This window comes from Scleropages formosus, chromosome 13 (assembly GCF_900964775.1).
Source record: "Scleropages formosus chromosome 13, fSclFor1.1, whole genome shotgun sequence".
NCBI lineage: Eukaryota > Metazoa > Chordata > Actinopteri > Osteoglossiformes > Osteoglossidae > Scleropages > Scleropages formosus.
The window spans coordinates 11,047,186-11,065,662 of record NC_041818.1 but is presented as its reverse complement, the minus strand read 5'-3'; the positions used below and the strand labels follow the sequence as shown (position 1 = coordinate 11,065,662).

The window sequence follows — 18,477 nt, the reverse complement described above, 5'->3', positions numbered from 1 at the left end:
CCCAGTACCTGAGGCACGTTCCCGTTAATGTTATTTTTTAATTTTATGTCCCAATATATATATGCAACAGAACCCACCGCCTTTCAATGTGAATACATGTGACGTCGGAAGAAAAGCTCTCTGAGCGGCGGCCTCAGTCCTTCCGTTCATCCAATCCGCTTCGCTCTAGTCACGTGGGCAGATATACTCATGAATATTCATAGAAGGAAACTAGGTGGGACTTATGTTTTTCCGGTGCACGGGACAGGGAAGCTACAGGAGGTTGCGATAACGTCAGTTGAATTGATGGAGTTATGGCTTTACAAGAGATACTCGCTCGTTCGTATCCTGATCTATAATTTAAGCGGGATTCGAAGAAACCCTGCAGGTCGCCTGCTGACATGTTGAGCAATGGCCAGCAGTGCGCCTTGCTTGAACGCAGGCCCCTTCTCCGAAGCCGTTATGTTTGTGTGAATATGAACCAGCATTTTTGTGAACCTAGTAGTAGTAGTATAGAAACTTGTAGAAGTCATATAATTCTGTGTTGTAGAGTTGTTTTAGGGCGAATTTAGTTGAACAACTGCGTGGTATATGCTGTTGTTCCTGTCCAACCTTCAGACTGTTGTTCTCCGTGGTTGAGACTCAAGGAAGTATTTATTTTATGACACGCGCGCGGCCGGCGACGTCACTTTAATGTAACTTTAATGTAAATCCGTGTGCGAATGCGGAATGGGGCGACACAGGCGCGCGCAGAGCTGTCTCGTGAGCAGCCCTCCTCGTCCTCAGAACAGTTTTGCGCTGTTTTTGCGTGCTTTTCAACGCTTTGTGGCACACCGCGCAGCGGCAGTGCTTCTTCTTGTGAGCTTCTCTTCGCTCTCAGTGTTTCCGGAACAGTTTCGTTTTCATTGAATTAAATTAAAGACCTCTCCGGCCGATTATTATTTTTTGGTCACTCACTCACTGTGTGACAAAATTTAAGTAAGTTAACGTTTTTCTTCAGCTGCAGCAGTCGAGTGTCGTGTGTGGAACTTGCGCGTGCAGCATTTTCCCTCTCTTTTTTCTTTTTTTTTTTGCCTGTTTCAGTCAGCGGAGAAACTAGTGGTGGATGCTGAGACAGGCGAGCGCGCTGTCTTTCATCTCGTCCTGTCCGTACCTGCTACAGTCCGAGAAGAGGAGCGCCATGTCGCGGTATAACGTGCGCACTTTGACGGACTGGCTGTACGGCGGGGTGGACCCTCGCTTCGCGGGCAACGGGGGCCCGCAGTGCGCCGCCTTCCTCACGGCCGAGCAGCGCCTCGCGGAGAGCCTCGTCATCAGCCTCATCTCCGTGTCCGAGGTGGCGCTCGCGCTGCGCCGCATCGACGTCTCCAGGGACTTCAGGGAGGCGTGCAGGAGGGAGGGCGCGCGGCCGCGGGAGGGCGTGGGCAGGAGCGTCTTACTGGTCTTTCTGTGCCTCACCTTCGGAGTGGAGGTGGGCTTCAAGTTCGCCACCAAGACCCTCATTTACCTGTTGAACCCCTGTCACGTGGTCACCATGATGCAGGTATGGGGTGAAACGAGAAGGCGAGCTCAAAAGTTAACTTTTAACACTCAGGACAGGAAGGTCATCATTTGTTTGGGGGGGGGTCCAGGTGTGTCTGTGTTTACATTTAGCTAACCCTTTTCTGGGAAGGGACTTGCAATAATAAGCTACACTGTTTATTCAGCTGGGTAATTTTACTAGAGCAATTTAAGAAAAATACCTTGCTCGAGGGTACTGCAGGTAGAGGTGGGATTCAAACCTGTGACCTTTGGGTCCAAAGGCAGCAACTATAACCACTGCCCGAACATAATCTGGGTGAGTGTGTCTATCTACAAACCCTAACTCAGTCTGGGGGTGTTGGTAAACATCCCACAGACTTTTCCAGATCAAGAAGCATTTCGTGAGCGATGCTGCGCACCTTCCGATGTTGACTTGAGTAATTCAAAAGCAGGTATGGGTTGACGTCCACAGTAGTTACAGTCTGAAGGTTGCCGGTTCCAATCACACTCTTGCCACAGAAAGTCATTTGAGGTACTTTCCCTGAATTAATACAGTAAGAAGACCTGGCTAAAAATGTGCAAATCATCATAAAATTGATTCTCTAACATTGTAAGTCACCTTGGACAAAGGGAAATTAATAATAACCAACATTTTGGTGAGGATTCTGTGTAAATTGACCCATATTATTTTCATAAAAAAACTGTCCAAGGTCTTACAGTTTTCATCTTTCTTTTATGTTGTTTAATGGCAGAAATATGTGAGTTCAGGGTGTTTGTTGTATGAAAACGCTGCAATTTAAGCATGTAATAAAAATATAAACAGAGCAATTGCTGTTTATTGTAGAAACACACATGGGTGTCTGCTTTGATGATGTTGCTCAACCTCCTGTACAGAGCCTGACTTGTAGCATTGTTATAATATGCTCATATTTAAATATTTGTAATAACATTCTTCTAGCATTATCTGATTTCCCTCAAGGTTCAAGACAGACAGGACTAAACCAGTAGGCATCGATGGATAGTGCCTTACTGCAAAAATAGTATGCTGAGTCAACAGAGAGGTGTGGACAAGGGCATTTGACGTAACCTTTGTAATTCCAGTTCTTCACTTACAGGAAGGTGCTGTGGGATAGGTGGTTTCAGTAAGGTGCATGATTCTTGGAGGATTTCAAACACCAGTAGTACATAGCCGTTACGTGTGTGTCGTAGAAACTGGGAGCCTGTGTCAAATTTTATCTGAAAATCATACAGCTTTTGCCACACTGAACCGTAATTTAGGTGCGCATTTTAAAACAAGAATTTTGAGATGGGCAGCATGTTGGCACATCAGGTAGCGCTGGTGCCTCACATCTCCTGGGCTGTGGGTTCAGAAGTGAGGTCAGACCTATTGAAGTTTGCACAGTTATCACTGTGTTTGCATCCAAAGATGTGTTTCAGGTGAACTGGTGACTAAGGTGCCCTTTGTGTGTACATGTGAGTGAAAGAGGGTGTGAATGACTCTCCTGATGGCTTTGCTTCCTGTCCAGGGTGCACCTTGCCTTGTATCATATGCTTCTAGGATAGGGCCCAGACAATCTTGATCCTGTATTAGAGCAAGCCGTTGTTGATAATGGATGGATTGGATTGTGAGATGTGAAAGGATAGCAGGAGGTGTATTCAGTGAGCCTGCTGCTGATCTGTGTCCTTCACCAGTTTGTTCTCGGAGGCCTTCTGAGGACTCTTCTTTGTCCAGAATTGCCTGTAAAATTGACAACTCACTACCCAGTGCAGATAATCGAAGAACATCTGAAATAATATGAATCACGAAAGTTGAACACAGAAGCTAATAACATGCTTGAATTTTAAAATGGAAAGCAACCGTTGGTTTTATCAAAGAGTGTGAGTACATACCTAGCTTCATTATTCTATGTTTTGAATTTTATAACCTTTGAGGAGATTGCAATGCTAGTTTTTCCACATTGAGTTTGTGTGCTGCAATGTGTAAATGAAACTAAAGTAATTTAATCTGTTTTAGGCTGTTAAAGCTAATGTGTTACTTTGGAAAGGGTGTGTACACTGACTAGAGCAGGAGTGTCCAGCTCTGGCCTTGGAATGCCATAATCCTTGAGGGTTTATAGAAGAAATTAACACCTGAATTACACTTGGCATAAAGTAATGTGAATTAATTCTTAACTAATGACAGAATAGTAAATGACTGGAATAAAACAATTAAGAGCTGAGAAAAGAAACATACAGGATGGCCCTTGAGGACTGTATTCACATCAGAATCCAAGAAGGGTGAACCAATAACTGATTGCTTGTTCTGTTTCTTATTCTGATCCTTTTACAACGTGAACTCATACCTATTGAGGCAAGTGTTTTAAATGTGTTTCAGAACACAGATGGCAACCTGTGTTTAAAAAAATTATATGTTTTCTTCCTGTGCTTTCCCCTGCAATAAATCTGTTTCCGTTTAGTTGTTATGGCTACACATGACCCCTTTTCCTTGTATTTCTTGTCATTGGCCATAACTCTTTGCTTCCATTCTTTCTCTTTGTTGTGAAAGGAAACGCTTGCATAGTTGCCTCTCTGAGGAAGGGTGGTCTGCACAAGGTGAACAAACAGCTAAATTTGGCTGGCGGTCTGTCAGTCGGGCAAGAACAGGTCTAGAACTTCAATGGGAAAAAGCAGAAAGTGGCTTGATTGTGTAATGAGTGTGATAAGGTTGCCGACACACTGATTAGTGTAAACAGTCATCTTCGATATGTGGATTACCTAAAATGACTGATTTGGACAAGTGTGAGAAAGTATTCCTGCCACGATATAATTTCTTCAAGGTGTGTACCCATTGATTTGTGAATCTGATCAGTGCAAAAATTCTCCTTTTTGTGCCAGATGTTTTATTCATGTCCTCCTGCTGTTACAGCAGCTTGTTTCACTCTTGTCACCTTTTACATTTAGGAGTGTCGCAACATCCGGGTTGGGTTTTAGTACAAGTGTACCGCCCGTTTGTCTCTGTGGTTAATTGGGAAATAGTTTTGGTTCTCAGCCCTAACTTGTATGTAAATATCTCTCAGGTCAGTCATCTAGCTCGCTGAATAGCGTCTCGTAGGAGAGTTGTCACTGCAGTTATACCGGGATAGGGTAACTATCAGTTATAATCTAGTATGTGTTACCTTTGTGTGAACTGCTTGTGGAACTAGATCATTGGCTTTTGTGTCACATACAAACTTCTTAAAGTTTTGCTGGTTTATTCAGGAAAAAAAAGCTGTGTTTTTGCGCCAGCATATTGCTCCTTTCAGTTGTTAGATATCCGATTTGGTCTTCAGATGACATAGATTTGTTTTCTTATTATGGAAGGGTGCAAAGTCACGGGAGTCCACTGTCGTAACATATCCTGGCGTCAAACACTGTCAAAGTGGTCTGTAGCAGCAGCTGAACAAAATACCATCACTGTCATCACAGGCCCAAACGCTTTTGTTCCACTCTAGCCTCCTCTTTCATCTTTTCCGTTCTGTTTTTTTCCATACACCTCTGGTTGCTGCCAATGTGCTGTGAAGACGGCTGACTTGATTTTGGTCTGTGTCTACCACCTCTCTCTTGACCTCTCCACAGTGGGAATGTTCATTTCTCCTTTACCGCCATCATTTTCTGTCCTTGTTTGAATTCCATGCTCTTTATGACTCCTCCAGTTTCTTGAATGATCTTGACATTTTGTTGAGTACCCCCTGTGGACAATGTTCCACTAATTCTTCCAGGAGACTTTAACATACATCTTGACAATATTCAAGCAATCAGCATTCAGTCACTTCTGCAGTCCTTTGACCACCCTGTGTTCCAGTCCTCTGCCGCTCACAAGGCTGGCAACCATCTTTTACAGGAAGTGTGCCTTTCCTGGTCTTTCTGTTACTTCATATTTCTGATCACTTCTTCATCTCACTCCACCCCTCCATCAGCACTGCTACCCCATCTTCCTTCTCCACACCCGTGTTCACTTGCCAGCATAATTTAAACACCCTCCCACTTTTAGTTTTCTAATTACCCTCCATTCCACTGCAGCATTCTCATAATTATGGATAGATGATGCCACATTTGTCCTCCTCTCTTGATTCTAACTTGTAAACCAGCACATTGCACCTGCAGCCCAAACTCCATGTTGCTGAACAGAAATAGCAGAGATCCGTTAGTCTTCACACTATATAATGGTCTCCTCATGCCCTTTGACCCTGCTCTTTCCTCAGCTGGAAGTACTTTTCCCATATAAACAACAGTCTGCAGCTAATAACCTCCACAAACTTACCAGTTTTTCTTTCCTCCTCACCCCACCCTCACTGCTGACAGTTTTGCAGACAAAACTGACTGCATTACCAGTCAGTTCTCAACATCCTCCTTCTCCCTCAATCATGCCAGGACTCCCTGCAAAGTCTTATCCTCAGTCCATCCGCCTTTCAGGATCTCTCCATCAAACTGGACAGTTCATTCATTTAATTCGCTTCATTGGTCAAGCTTGGATGCAGCAGTCAGCTTAGGTGTCTGCTTCTCACAGCACAGTGAAGCCATAATGCCATTCTTTATAACATCTGCAGTATCTGCACATATTTCACCCCTTCCCTCAGCCCTGTCTGCTATACTGGCCTCTATAAGAGAGTCAGAATGCTGCTTTATCAGTTGTGTTTTACCTGTTAAAACATTATGTTATGTATCTGGGGACAGCCAGTACTGTAGTGGATAGCACTGCTGCCTTTGAATCTAAAGGTTGCAGGTTTAAATCTCTGTTGTACTGCACATGAGCAAGGTACCTACTCAAAATTGCTCCAGTAAAATTGCCAGTTGGGTAAATAATTGTACGTATCTTAACATTGTGAGTCACTTTGGAGAAAAGCATTGGATAAATTGGAAGCCTTCAAGTTCTTGGGTTTTTCTCCAATCTAGGGGGGCAAGCTCTCTCTCTCAGCACTGCCATAGAGTCTCAAAATATTTCTTTTTTCGACCCGCTCCTCTGTTGATGATGTGGCAGCTCTGTAAATTTACATCTTACCATCTGCTATAACCAACCTCATATTTGCTGTCAGACTCAATTGTATAGGCAGCTGCTTGTGTAATGCACAGCGGCAAAAAATGCTGGTGTCAGACAAACATCCTGTAATTTGACAATCCCTTTTCAGCATGTAAAGCTCTTGCCTGTTTTGAAATGCAATTTACCCTGAGTCTGTCGCTCAAATGCATCTGCTAAAATTAATAAATATGAACTTTTAAAATAAACCGTTAAGAGCTGTGCCTTTATGTGGACATATTTTCGCTGCATTATGTAACAACCGTTTTCAGTGGCCTCATTTGCCTAATTATCTAGGTGGCAGTTTTGTGTGAAATATTCATGAATATTGCTGGAATTAAATGACTGTTAAGTATATTCTTTGGCATAGTGGTTTCATTGATCTTTTGGTGATGAGGGAGTGAAATGGAAGTCAAAAACTGAGAAAAGATCCAGGCTTTACAACATTAAACTATCTACAGTTACTTACCTTAGCAGCATGGTAGCACGGTGAGTACTGCTGCTGTCTCACACCGCCTGTATGGGGCAAGAGGACGTGGGTTTGATCCCTGCTCAGTCTGCATAGAGTTTGCATGTTCTCCCTGTGTCTGCATGGGTTTCCTCCTCCATCCTAAGATATGCTGTTCAGGTTCCCCATAGTGAGTGAGAGAGTGTTCCACTGATGTATGGATGAGTGACCTGGTGTAAGTAGTGTATCTAGCAGTGTAAGTGACCTTGGTGAATAAGGTGTGTGGGTTGATAACAGTACCTAGTGTTCACTGGAAGTTGCTTTGGAGAAAAGCATCTGCTAAATAATTAAATGTACTTACCTATTTGTACAGCTAGGTAATGAGATTAAAACCTGCCTGCAACCTTTGGGTCCAAAGGCAGTAGCACTAACTACTATGCTAATGGATTTAATGTAGCCACCTATTCTGGCTGCATGTGCAATCAGGTCCTTTGGTGAGAAATTATAGTTGTCATACACAAGGGTCTGGACCCTTTATAACTGCTTTTTCACCATTTGCCAGTTGGTCTCACCCAAAATGAAAGAAAAGAAATTGCACCAAAGAAAAATGTGTTTAGATAAAGCTTTATATGAAGACTAAAGCTGTGTTTTGTCATCAGTTACATTTTTTTTTTTTTCCCGTAAAATGTGTTGTGCTATGCTTTCATACACAAATGGCACCTATTCACTGCAGGCTATAGAGTCATCAGTTTCTTTGGCAGCCAGGGAATAACTGAGGATGACTATTTCTGGGGATATCCTCATGAAGATGTATTCTGTAATGATGTGTTAAGCGTGTAGAGTGTTTGCTGTGAATGTTCAGCACACTTCTCCAGCAACCAGGTAAAAGAATATTGCCTGAAAATGTCTTCATTTTCTCACTGTCATAGATCTTCCTGCTAGCCTGTCCACCATGTAGAACAGCCATGGTCGTCTTTAGGTAAGTGTTCCTGCATCCCTCAGCGGACTCCACAAATAGTCATGTATATAATTCAGGAATTCACAGGTAGTTGTTGTCCCTGGTATGGAACTTTAAGAAATATATTTTGTAATTCTGCATAGTTGCCTGATTGTTAGATGGCCATGTGTCTCTCCTCGTTCCTCATTTCCTCAACTGTCCACCTGCTAACCCTTTGAGAAAGTATTCAAACTAAATTTGTTTGGAAAGGAGCATTTAGATTTTTGATCTGAAAATCCTCTTGGGATGCTCGCTCTTTGACACCAGTGCATCCATCGAGAAGAAGTGTGTAACCATTAAATATGACAGACAATGTAGATGAACAACAGCAGAGCTCCTCCTGGGCCTTGAACCAGTCACAACTCTTGTTCCTTTTTTTCAGTTTTTTATTTATTTATTTTTTGTTGTTGTTTACAGGTTTAAATATGGTGTTCTGCCTTTTGTTTGCCTGTGTTCCAGAATAATGTGTTTCAGGGATGACGGCTATGTTTACTTTACCTTTGGCAGTGTGTGTGTGTGTGTGACCTCCCCTCCTGTCGCTTCAGGCTCCAGGTCCACATGCTGAATGGTGCTGCTTTGGCTCTACTCTTCCCTGTTGTTAACACCAGGCTGGTGAGTACGCTGTCACCTCTGGAACATGAAAGAGCCGCCTCCGTCACAGTGTTCCCAGTGTGTGTGGCCATAACAACATATGTAAATATTGCCCTATTGTTACTTTGTCTTTGATAAGCTCTCTTCAGAATTAGGCATAAAAGAAACTGAAAGGCTGCTTATTTAACAGTGTCATGTAACAGTGCAGACTTATAAGATGTACATTTTGTGGGAGAATTTTTTTTTTAAACCAGTTATTTTGTGTGTGCTAAAATGTAGGATGTGGGAACAATGTTCTTTTTAAGTAGCTGTAATGCTGTACCACATCTCTTCTCTCAGCTCCCTTTTGAAAAGGAAGTGTACTACATTCAACACATCATGCTGTATCTGGTTCCTGTCTATCTATTTAGGAAAGGAGGTATGTATGTCTCTGCCATGTGCACACTCACTGTTTTTCACATGATGTACTACATCGCCTAGAGCCGCTGACAGCGTGTGGGTAGAGCTGCTGTCTTTGGACCCAGAGGTTTGAGCCTCACCTCCAACTGTAGTACCTCTATGCAAGGTACTTAGCCTAAAATTGCTTCAGTAAAAAGGAAAATATCCAGCTGTTTAAATGGGTAAATAGGTTAACATTGTAAGTCACTTTGGAGAAAAGCATAGCTAAATGAGTAAATGTACATCACCTATGAGTAGTATGGCATGCACATCACACACATCATCTGAAACCGCTTGTCCCATGTGGGGTCGCGGGGATCCGGACCCTAACCCGGCAGCACAGGGTGTAAGGCTGGAGGGGACCCACCCAGGACAGAACGCCAGTCCGTCGTAAGGCACCCTAAGCGGGACTTGAACTCCAGACCCATCGGAGAGCAGGCCCCCGTCAAACTCGCTGCACCCCTGCGCCACCACGCCCCCCGGATGGCATGCATTTCTACTTATATACACATTTTAATCAGTAGTCTAAGCAGCTATCTTGTCTAAATCACAAAATCTAGGGGGATAATTTTAGAAGATGTAGTTTAACTTGTTTATCAAGACCTGCAGTTTGGATAATTTTTCGTAACTGGGTTTCCATGCTGGAACTGGTAGAAAAGCAAACAGGATAACACTGCCATCTACTGTTGATTCTGCCACTTGCAATCAATAAATCATGATTTTCCTTCTTTTGGAATGTTGTCTGTGTTTTCTTACACATTTTTATGTAGAAGGTGCCATCTGAAGCTTGCAGGGAAATCTAAGGACAAGCTCTTTCCACAGTCTGAAAATGTGTTCTGTTTGTCACAGACTACAGTCTCATTTAGGATCAGGGTTGTTTGACTTTTGATGTCCTTCCAGGAGTATACAAACCAGAACCTTTGAGAGATTTGTGGTGGGCTCTTCTTTCCACTGGGGTCCTCTTCCTGTACCACTTCACCTTCCTGCAGGCCCTGGGGCTGGTAAGACAGTTTGCATATTTCTTCTTGTACGATGTTTGTGCAGTAAGGTATAGTAATGTATTAGTGAAGTACCACATGTATCCTTTTTCTTAACGTAGTAACACAAAGTCTTAGGATTTATAAGGTGGAAGGCAGGTCTCACACTCAGGTTGCATGACCTAATCCTGGTGTTTAATTTGTGTAGGAATATTTCAATAATTGCCTTACTTCAGTATTTGCGTTTTGCTTGCTTTGGTACCCCAAGTGAAATTCTCTGGTATAAATGATTTTTTTTTTTTTTTTTGCACTTGGAACATATGACACTGACATCACATTGTAGGTAATTTTCTTTTATCTAATGTTGCTCCTCTTCTCTGAGATAATATTTAATGGGAACCACTGATTGTGACATGATGTCATGATTCTCAATTTTTAAAAAATATCAGAATGATTTCTTTTGTAATACCTTCAGCGATCTTCATAAACATTTGTAAACAGTGTGTACCTTAGAAAGGCATAAGGCTCCTGATAAAAATAGTTCTCAAAATAGTCCTGACCTCTTTGGAGCTTCAGTGCAGCAGCCAAGCTTTCCCACATCACTGCTCTTTTCTTCCTTTCTGCCCCAGGTGACAGAGGTCAACCTGAATAATATGCTGTGTCCCGCCGTCTCGGACCCATTCTATGGGCAGTGGTACCGGGTTTGGGCCACGGGCCACCAGACTTTGCTCACCTTGCTGCATGGCAAGGCACTGACAGTGATCTTCTACTCCTCTGGCTCTGCCTGCAGACATCTCATGGAGATGGGCAGACTGCGTAGCAAAAAGGTGGACTGACTCACTATTCCTTGTGCTTTTGTCCATAGTTTCACTCCAGTTTTATCAATGTAAAAATGGAGGTCAGTTTGCTAATATTTTTAAATGTATTTGTACTTTTTATTACAGGAGTGGTAAAGATAAATTATGCATGGATTTGTGAACTTGGGTAGCATTGTTAATTTTACAGTGTGAATTTATTTAAATGTGCTGTAAAAGTGACTTTTCTCAGGAAGCCTTTGTTGGGTATTCAGACTTGACACTGATAAGAGCTTATTTTACTAAGAGTTCATATTATTAGTGGTCCTACATGGTGTACATATCAGTTTTTTGAAAATGTAGTTCATTTACATACCAAGCCTTTAGTGAAAATGTGATATAAGGGACATTTTAATCAGTTAAAGCAGTTGAGGAATCTGGCTGGATCAGCAGGATGACACACTCCCCCCACTGCAGGACCACGGTTCTCTGTGTTCTGCCCAGTCTAATACCCTGGTCTCGCAGAGTCCACAAGTTCTTGGTGTTTTCTTGGGTCTGGGACCTCTGGCACAGAATGAAGTAAGAGGCTACCAGGACACACTGGACTCAAGAGCCCTGCGAGGGCCACTACCTGGCTGAAGAGCGTCAGCCCTTACGTGCGGATAAAGGGAAGTCATTTTTGTGGAATAACTGATGGACATTGTGGGCCCTGTGTTTTTCATACTGTTTTGTCATTTAAATTAAACTGCCACTTTAATTTTACCATTAAGTATCCATGTTTACTTTACCTTACCACCTACTGCCCAACCCCCAAAAAGTGTCCGCTATCATCTGCACTTCCAGTTTTTAGTCTTGTAGATGCTTTCACTTCCCCTTGTCTAATAGAAGAAACAGGTTTATGTAGGTGTGTTAGGGAAGTGCTACAGTGAGTGAAGTCTTTGTGACACCTTAAGGCCGGACAAGGACCGACAGGCATTCCACTGTCCCCCGGTGTCCTCTATCCATGCATGTGTCCATTATGGTTAAGGTTTGTCTCACCCTACGGTTGGAGTGCCTTTCTTCTAACAGAAAGGGACATACCGTTCAGACACTGATCTAATTACTAAAGGCATAACACTATAAAGAGGATGAAAAGGGTCATGTTTCAAGTTTATTCATGACACAGTAATTGGCTTTAACTTAAACTTTTATTGGGTAAATGATTTAAAAATGCAATAACAATAGTGTTTGAAACTACAATAGCATTTCCACAGCCATAAGTCACATATCCACAGACAAGTCATCCATATGGAAGGATATACCTCCTTTTTTTCTTTTCATTTTTAAAATTATCACATTGAAATGTCCATTCCGAGTTCCAAAATGAATAATCTATTTCTACAGGGTAATGTATTCTTATTTGTCCATTTGTTTGCTCAATCTGTTGCAAAGAACTAAGCAGATAAAGGAAACAAAAAAAAAAAAATTAAAAAAGATGAGCACTTTGGGCTACACCAGGTAACCATTAAGCCCATCTAATCCCCAGCTCATGACATAGCTGGAAGCATTCCAACACATTGTTTCAGAACTTAGAAAAGCATTAAAATAATTTACAAACTAGATCAAAAATTTTCTTTGAAAAGAATAAACTTTTATGTAGAAAATGTCTCTCCCCCCCCCTTTTTTTTATTTTTATTTTTTTTTATACAAAAGGTTCAAACATTTATTGTAAGTCTTGTTTCCATTACTTATTGTAACTATCAGTGCGATTGTTTGCCAGTGAAGCTACTGGGTCAAGAGTAATGAAACAAGGCTTCATATACACAAAAAAAAAAAAAAAAAAAAAAAATAAATGCATCACTTTACATAAAATATCACTGCTGGTCATTAGGAAAAACATTAAGAAACCCATAGATCTCAGAGGCACACTATGGGGCATTAAAGAATGACAAACTAGGGGAAAAAAAAAAAAAAAAAAAAAGGACATACAGCCAGTTCTTCAACCATCTGAAGTGCTATGAGGTTTCTCAGACTACAACAACAGGTCTTTGACATGAATTTATTAACAGAAAAAAAAATTCTAATGTTTATGGAAGTCAGCTTACAAAAAGAAAGGTTTCTCCTGCAGGTGTGCTTCTGGAAGGACAGAGGAAGGCAGACTTAGGGGCTGAGGTGAGGGGATGGGGTGGGATGGGAGCAGCATTTGAACAAGGCTGGAGGCATCTTTGGTTCCTTCGAACACACAAACGTATGAGAAGCCCAAGGGCATAACAGTTAAGTGGAATACACAAGTGAAATGTTTTACATTTTTATCTGAGCCAAACTGGGGGGGGTGGCACAAAGCCTCCGCCCTCTTACAGGACTGTCCACACCGCACTCCGAAGGAATGTGACACTCACTCCGACCCAAAGCTGTGCGCATTTCTGCTGCCTCATTTTCTACTGTAGCGAATCTCAAGCTTGTGTTAAGATTTCTGATGCGCACACAGACAGGCCTTATAAATAGTAAATATGTACATACACACACACACATTTGGAATGTGTAGGGAGGCTCACAATGTGAGGCTACATATGAAATAATCATACTGCTGGGGTTCATCCAATATTAAAAAGAAGGGACTCTCTGGGTCTTGCTGACACCTGACGGCAAACTGTAGTATCTGGTGGGATAATGAGTGGGGCAGTAGGTGTAAAATCTCCCAACACCACAGAGGTCTTTGTTCAGTTCGTTCAAAACCCTCACAAGTCCACTTAAATATCGACTAGGAGACTCTACACGTTTTCACGAAACAAGACGCACTGTGACGAAGGCAAGACTTGCATAATTGTTCAAAAAAAAAGTCGACAATATCAAAATAGATGGTTCACACCAGAAGCATGCCTTAGCTCAACATTCTGCTTTTTGGCGAATTACAGGAGAAGTGGTAACGGGCGAACGCGGAAGCCCTTGGAGGCTGCCGAGCGCCAAAGAAGAGCACTTGGGCGCGATCTCGCACCGTTACCGAAACGCCACCGCACGCGCCGTCCACAGGGCTGCGAAGAGACGTTGAGGTCTATGTTCAAGCCCTGTTGCACTGCAAGTGGCTCACAAGTCTAGCCACCCTCCCCTCTGCCCAGTGCCTTCCCTTGTGGTTATTTCTTAATTCTGTTCTTAATTGTCTCATAAAAGGCGTTCGTTACAAAGATTCAAGGTCCTCATTTCAGATGGTCGGATAAAACACTTAACAACATAGTGTTATAATTCGAGTCCAGCAGTGAAGAGGGCTGGGTTGGGGAGTATGTCACATATCCTTGTCCATTCCAACCTGCAGGATATTATTAGATACTAACTACACAGGAGGGAAAAGAAAAGAGGGAGAGGAGGAAGGGGGAAAAAAAAAAAAAAAAAAAAAATTACAAAACAGATCTGCATATATCAAGAAAGATACTCTGATATGATTAAAAAGTCCGCATGACCAGGTCATGTAACCTCTCCTACGCGAGGTTCATTAGCACCATTTTGAAGATTATATTTCTATAATCTTTAGCAGTAGAAATAACAAGTCATTTGTATACATGTGCCCAAAACATTCATCGGGAACATATATAGTGTCCAGAGGGTATAATACTACACATAAAAATCTCCGTAACAGACTTTAGTTCTGCAGCAGAAAACATACACACAATTGTGCGCCATTTGAAAAGTGAACCACAAAACAGAGTACGGATGCCCTACCTTCCTTTCTCGGGGGAAATGAATAGTCCCACTAATAAGAGTAACGCTAATAAAACCAAAAGGAGGAAAATTTATGTGGTTTTTGGCCTGAAAATGTTTGCGACCCTAGAGCGGGCGGTATTTTCCGCCCCGACGTGACGCTTTGACAGTTTCAAACTCCACCTGCTACACTCAGCAGGCAGAACATCACAGCTGAGCTTGAGCGACGTCTGAAATGACGAACGAACGAGCGACGAGCGCATCCCGAAGTTCGATTGTCAGTTCTTGCAGCCTGGCAATTAACAAACGGCAAAAATTACGCGGTGGTGAGAACGAAGACAAGCCATGTAGAAAACGCAGAAAACGCCTGCCTCTGGGAGTATCTGAGGTTCAAATCCATTTCTCTCTACTAACGTAGGCCCCCATGGACCCAAAGCATGCATCACCATGAGCGGAGTGAACAGAAGCACATCCGTGGCAGAAAGGTCCATCCCTGTTCACACACTCATTTCAGGTGAAGTCCAGTGAAATCCTACGGTTCGGGTTGCTCCACGTAACGCGCTACTACCTCCTCAGTAGTCTGTGTGCTTTCGCCGGGCGTCAGCGGGCCGAGGAATCCTTTACAAACGCGTTTCCGCCGTCACTCGTCACCGAGAGAAGCCGACTTCGCAGGTAGCCTTCCAGCGTGGAAACACATTGGAACGCATCACGTGCGACAAACTGCGTTGCGCATTTTACCGGGCGTCTCTTAAGGCGGAGCAACTGAAAAAGAGCACGTCGTTCGGTCTAAAAGAGGACTCCGCTGGTTGCTGCGGATGGAATATTAAAAGCCCTTAAATGATCCGGTCTTGGGTTGAGATGCAGAAGCTATGAGGAACGCGTTTTCACACATTAAGTATTCCAGGTATTTTCCTTTTAAAAACAGATGCCGAAAGAATGAACGTAGTTTACCCAAGAAAGCTGTCAGTCGTGCTGGTTTTGATGATCGGTTTTTGGAAACGGGAACAACAGCGATCTGCATACTCATGTGAGCCACACCGGAGAGCTCTAGTGAACCGTGTGTTCTTGACTGTGCTCCTCTCATGAAGGGCTTGTCTCCTTCACCAGTAGTGCTGCTCCAGCCCTTCTCCCACACACACACACACACACACACACACACACACACACACACACACACCCCAAAACCCTACATTTCAGGGGCCCTATCAGAGCATGTCAGACCACAAGCAACTAGAAGCAGCAACATGTCTAGGGGAACAAAAACACAGGTCAGCTGAGGGCAGACAAGATATCAGGACTGTTAGTGACTATGGCTTTATCTCAGTAGTTTGTAACGTCCCTGCGCCGTTCTGGAGAGGAAATTAAAACGAAAGGCTTACCGCAAAGCAGGGAAGTAACGGAACTGTTCCTAGCCAACGCTCGCATGCTCAGCGAAACACGCAGAACGCCGTCCTAGGCAGCGAAGTCCGGTTTCACCAAGATAAATAAAACAGGTATTTTGCCCATTATTTATCGCACGGCCTCGATTTTTCTAGCCGCATCCCCGATCTAAAACCTCGAGGCGGAAGCACAACCGTCTGGTCAACACAAGTGATCTCAGGTAGCGCCCGGCATGAGCGATCGCATTGCCTCGCGTCGCGTCACGTCACGTCACAGACCGCTCACACGCCCGGTAAACATTAGGCAGGACCAAGAGGCCTTCTCGGTCACTCGGGAATTATATGCGCTCTGGTGACTTCACCAGCACACAGACACCAAGAATCTTAACTACCCTTTTTAGAGAGGGGTACAGAATAATTTTCAGACTTGCAGTTCAAATGTTCCATAAATCACTGCAAATAGGTGAAGGGTTCAGGAAATTTAAAAAAAAAAAAAAAAACCTAGACTGATTGCCAAAAAGCTGTATACGGTATCAAAGACACCCGGGCTGGGAGAAATAAACTGCCTCAAAATACACTGTAAAAACATATTTTCTAACTGTTCAGTTAGTACATAGCAGCCAACAACGGATCTGATCAGCTGGTTCCATTTGCCAACCAACATGTGCAGTACGCTGGTTGACACCACAGTCCTCGCCTGTTGTACAATAAATTACAACATGTCTCACGAACTCGCTTCAAGAACATGTGAATTGCACAAAAACAGCTGTCAGTTCGACCATTTTCCGGAGCGCCGGAAAACATCCACCTTTCCTTCAGAAATACATGCTCCGCTGTAGATCCTTCCGTACAATTACAAGAAATATGTGCAAGAATATTAGATTGCAACTATACCGGTTAGAACCCAAAAATGAGTCCCTTCCACACGCGGACAAAACAAACCCGAGTTGGGTTGATGAAACAAACTGCAAAGTAAGGAAATCAAAACAAAAGTAGATTAGTGACATAAAAGGAATGATAGAGCAGTAAGAAATGAGTAACAAAAAGAATTCTAAAAAGATACACCTTAACAACTGTCAAATAAATAATAGTAATAACAATAATAATAATAATAATAATAATAATAATAATAATGAGGCTATTGTCATCCGTTGCCATGCTGGTGTTTGGAAAATAAGACATGGCAACGGAAACAATCATCATAAAATGGTACAGTAGTAGATGTAGTTGGACCAGGAAGCAGCAGGTTCCCCGGGAACGAGATCGGCAGAGAGGTCCAGCGACTGGTCGTGCGGCTCGGTGTCAGGAATAATGGTTGTAGGGCGGAAGGGGGTGCCCCATGCCGTTCTGGTAGTGATGATGCTGGCGGTGGGCAATGTACTCTGCGTAGCTCATTGTCATCTTCTCACTATGATACCTGTAGGGAAACGGGGGTTGGGGGATGGGCGGCGCTGGGCACTTTAGCATCAATGCTTCAAACAGTTGACACACCTACAGTGATCCCCATCGTGCTCTCGGGAAGTCTGGGCCCAGACACTCCCTCTGCACTAGGACAGATTCTGAAATCTTCAACTAGCCAACAGAAAACAGCACTTGATGAAATTTTTTTTTTTTTTTAAAAAAAAAAAAAAAGGGGGGGGGGGCAAAATGAAGAGCACCGAAGAGTCTCTCGTGCGTCTGGATCTTTCAAAGGCAGCGCTTTAAGTTAATATTAAACACATATTTTGTTCCAGGCCAATAATCAGATTGTCCACCTGCAGTGGTCTCCCAGAGTAAAGCGTTATAAATACTGAAAACAGCGGGTAAATAATTATTCGATTTAGGCAACCGAGCAAAGCACGCCATACATCATCCTGTTCCGCAGACCTCCCAGCGCAAGTCCGGAATGAACCCGGTGCTGAACGGGCGCCAGAGAGCCGCACTGTTCATTATCAGCGGCGAAGGCTGCCAAGCGCTGACAGCTCACTCAATGAGCCCCGCATTCTCACCCGGCCGTGCCCAGGACTATATGCCACTGGGCTGTTTTACACGGCTAGGAATTCAATAAACAAAGTATAAAAATTCTCCAATCAGAGGCTTCCCACTTCCCCCTGGTATCCAATCATCTCACGGTAAACTGTGATCGAACTGTATTTTCCATTGCAATGTTTCAGGGAGATAAACGTAAAGGACAACATCCACCTCCACCCCCCCCCCCCCCAAACATACTTCCCCAGATGTATCGTGTTTAAATGTATAGCAAATCTCCCAAATGCCTTCTGAAAAACGACATTCTACCAACCTGATTTTATGTTTATAGCCAAAACCCACGTCCACCACTATCACAGCACTGTAGGTAAAAGCTCTACTGATCCTCAAGCAAATCACAGCAACTGTGATTTTCTTGAGGATCAGTAGAGCTTTTACCTATAGTGCTATGAACAAGCATCTGCCCTCTTTCCACATTTTTGGAGCTCTCTGAATTTGATCCTGATGATGTGCCTTTACGGATTTCTGCTTTGCCAACTTGACTCTTGCTGTAAGAGTGTAAGTAGATGAAAATTATATTGAATGGGGCTGGGCCAAACCATCAGGCTGATTAAAGTTTGGGGGCAATAACTTTTTCACACCTATGACTGCACATTTTCATTCCCTCCCATACCAAGGAAG

The 18,477-nt window shown here is 43.2% G+C and overlaps 2 protein-coding genes across 5 annotated transcripts in view; one reads left to right on the top strand and one right to left on the bottom strand.

Annotated features, from left to right (window-relative positions):
* The first annotated feature begins 222 nt into the window (after positions 1-222).
* On the top strand, positions 223-11,538 carry LOC108925437 (transmembrane protein 164). Of its 4 annotated transcripts, none has more exons than XM_018737355.2 (7): positions 223-957; positions 1,063-1,522; positions 7,910-7,959; positions 8,523-8,589; positions 8,908-8,986; positions 9,907-10,007; positions 10,613-11,538. In XM_018737355.2, the coding sequence occupies exons 2-7, from the start codon at positions 1,085-1,087 to the stop codon at positions 10,817-10,819; spliced, it is 942 nt and encodes a 313-aa protein (XP_018592871.1). In that variant the 5' UTR covers positions 223-957; positions 1,063-1,084; the 3' UTR covers positions 10,820-11,538. The 4 variants fall into 4 exon arrangements, with proteins under 4 accessions (XP_018592871.1, XP_018592870.1, XP_018592872.1 ...); XM_018737356.2 differs by having other exon boundaries at positions 254-272; XM_018737354.2 differs by having other exon boundaries at positions 223-1,522.
* A 406-nt stretch (positions 11,539-11,944) lies between these two features.
* Positions 11,945-18,477, bottom strand: part of LOC108925495 (AMME syndrome candidate gene 1 protein-like) — a 29,935-nt gene continuing 23,402 nt past the window's right edge. Inside the window, exon 6 of the mRNA XM_018737480.2 lies at positions 11,945-17,245. Coding sequence (XP_018592996.1) covers positions 17,131-17,245 — 115 coding nt within the window. The 3' untranslated portion in view covers positions 11,945-17,130. The remainder of the gene's footprint in view (positions 17,246-18,477) is intronic.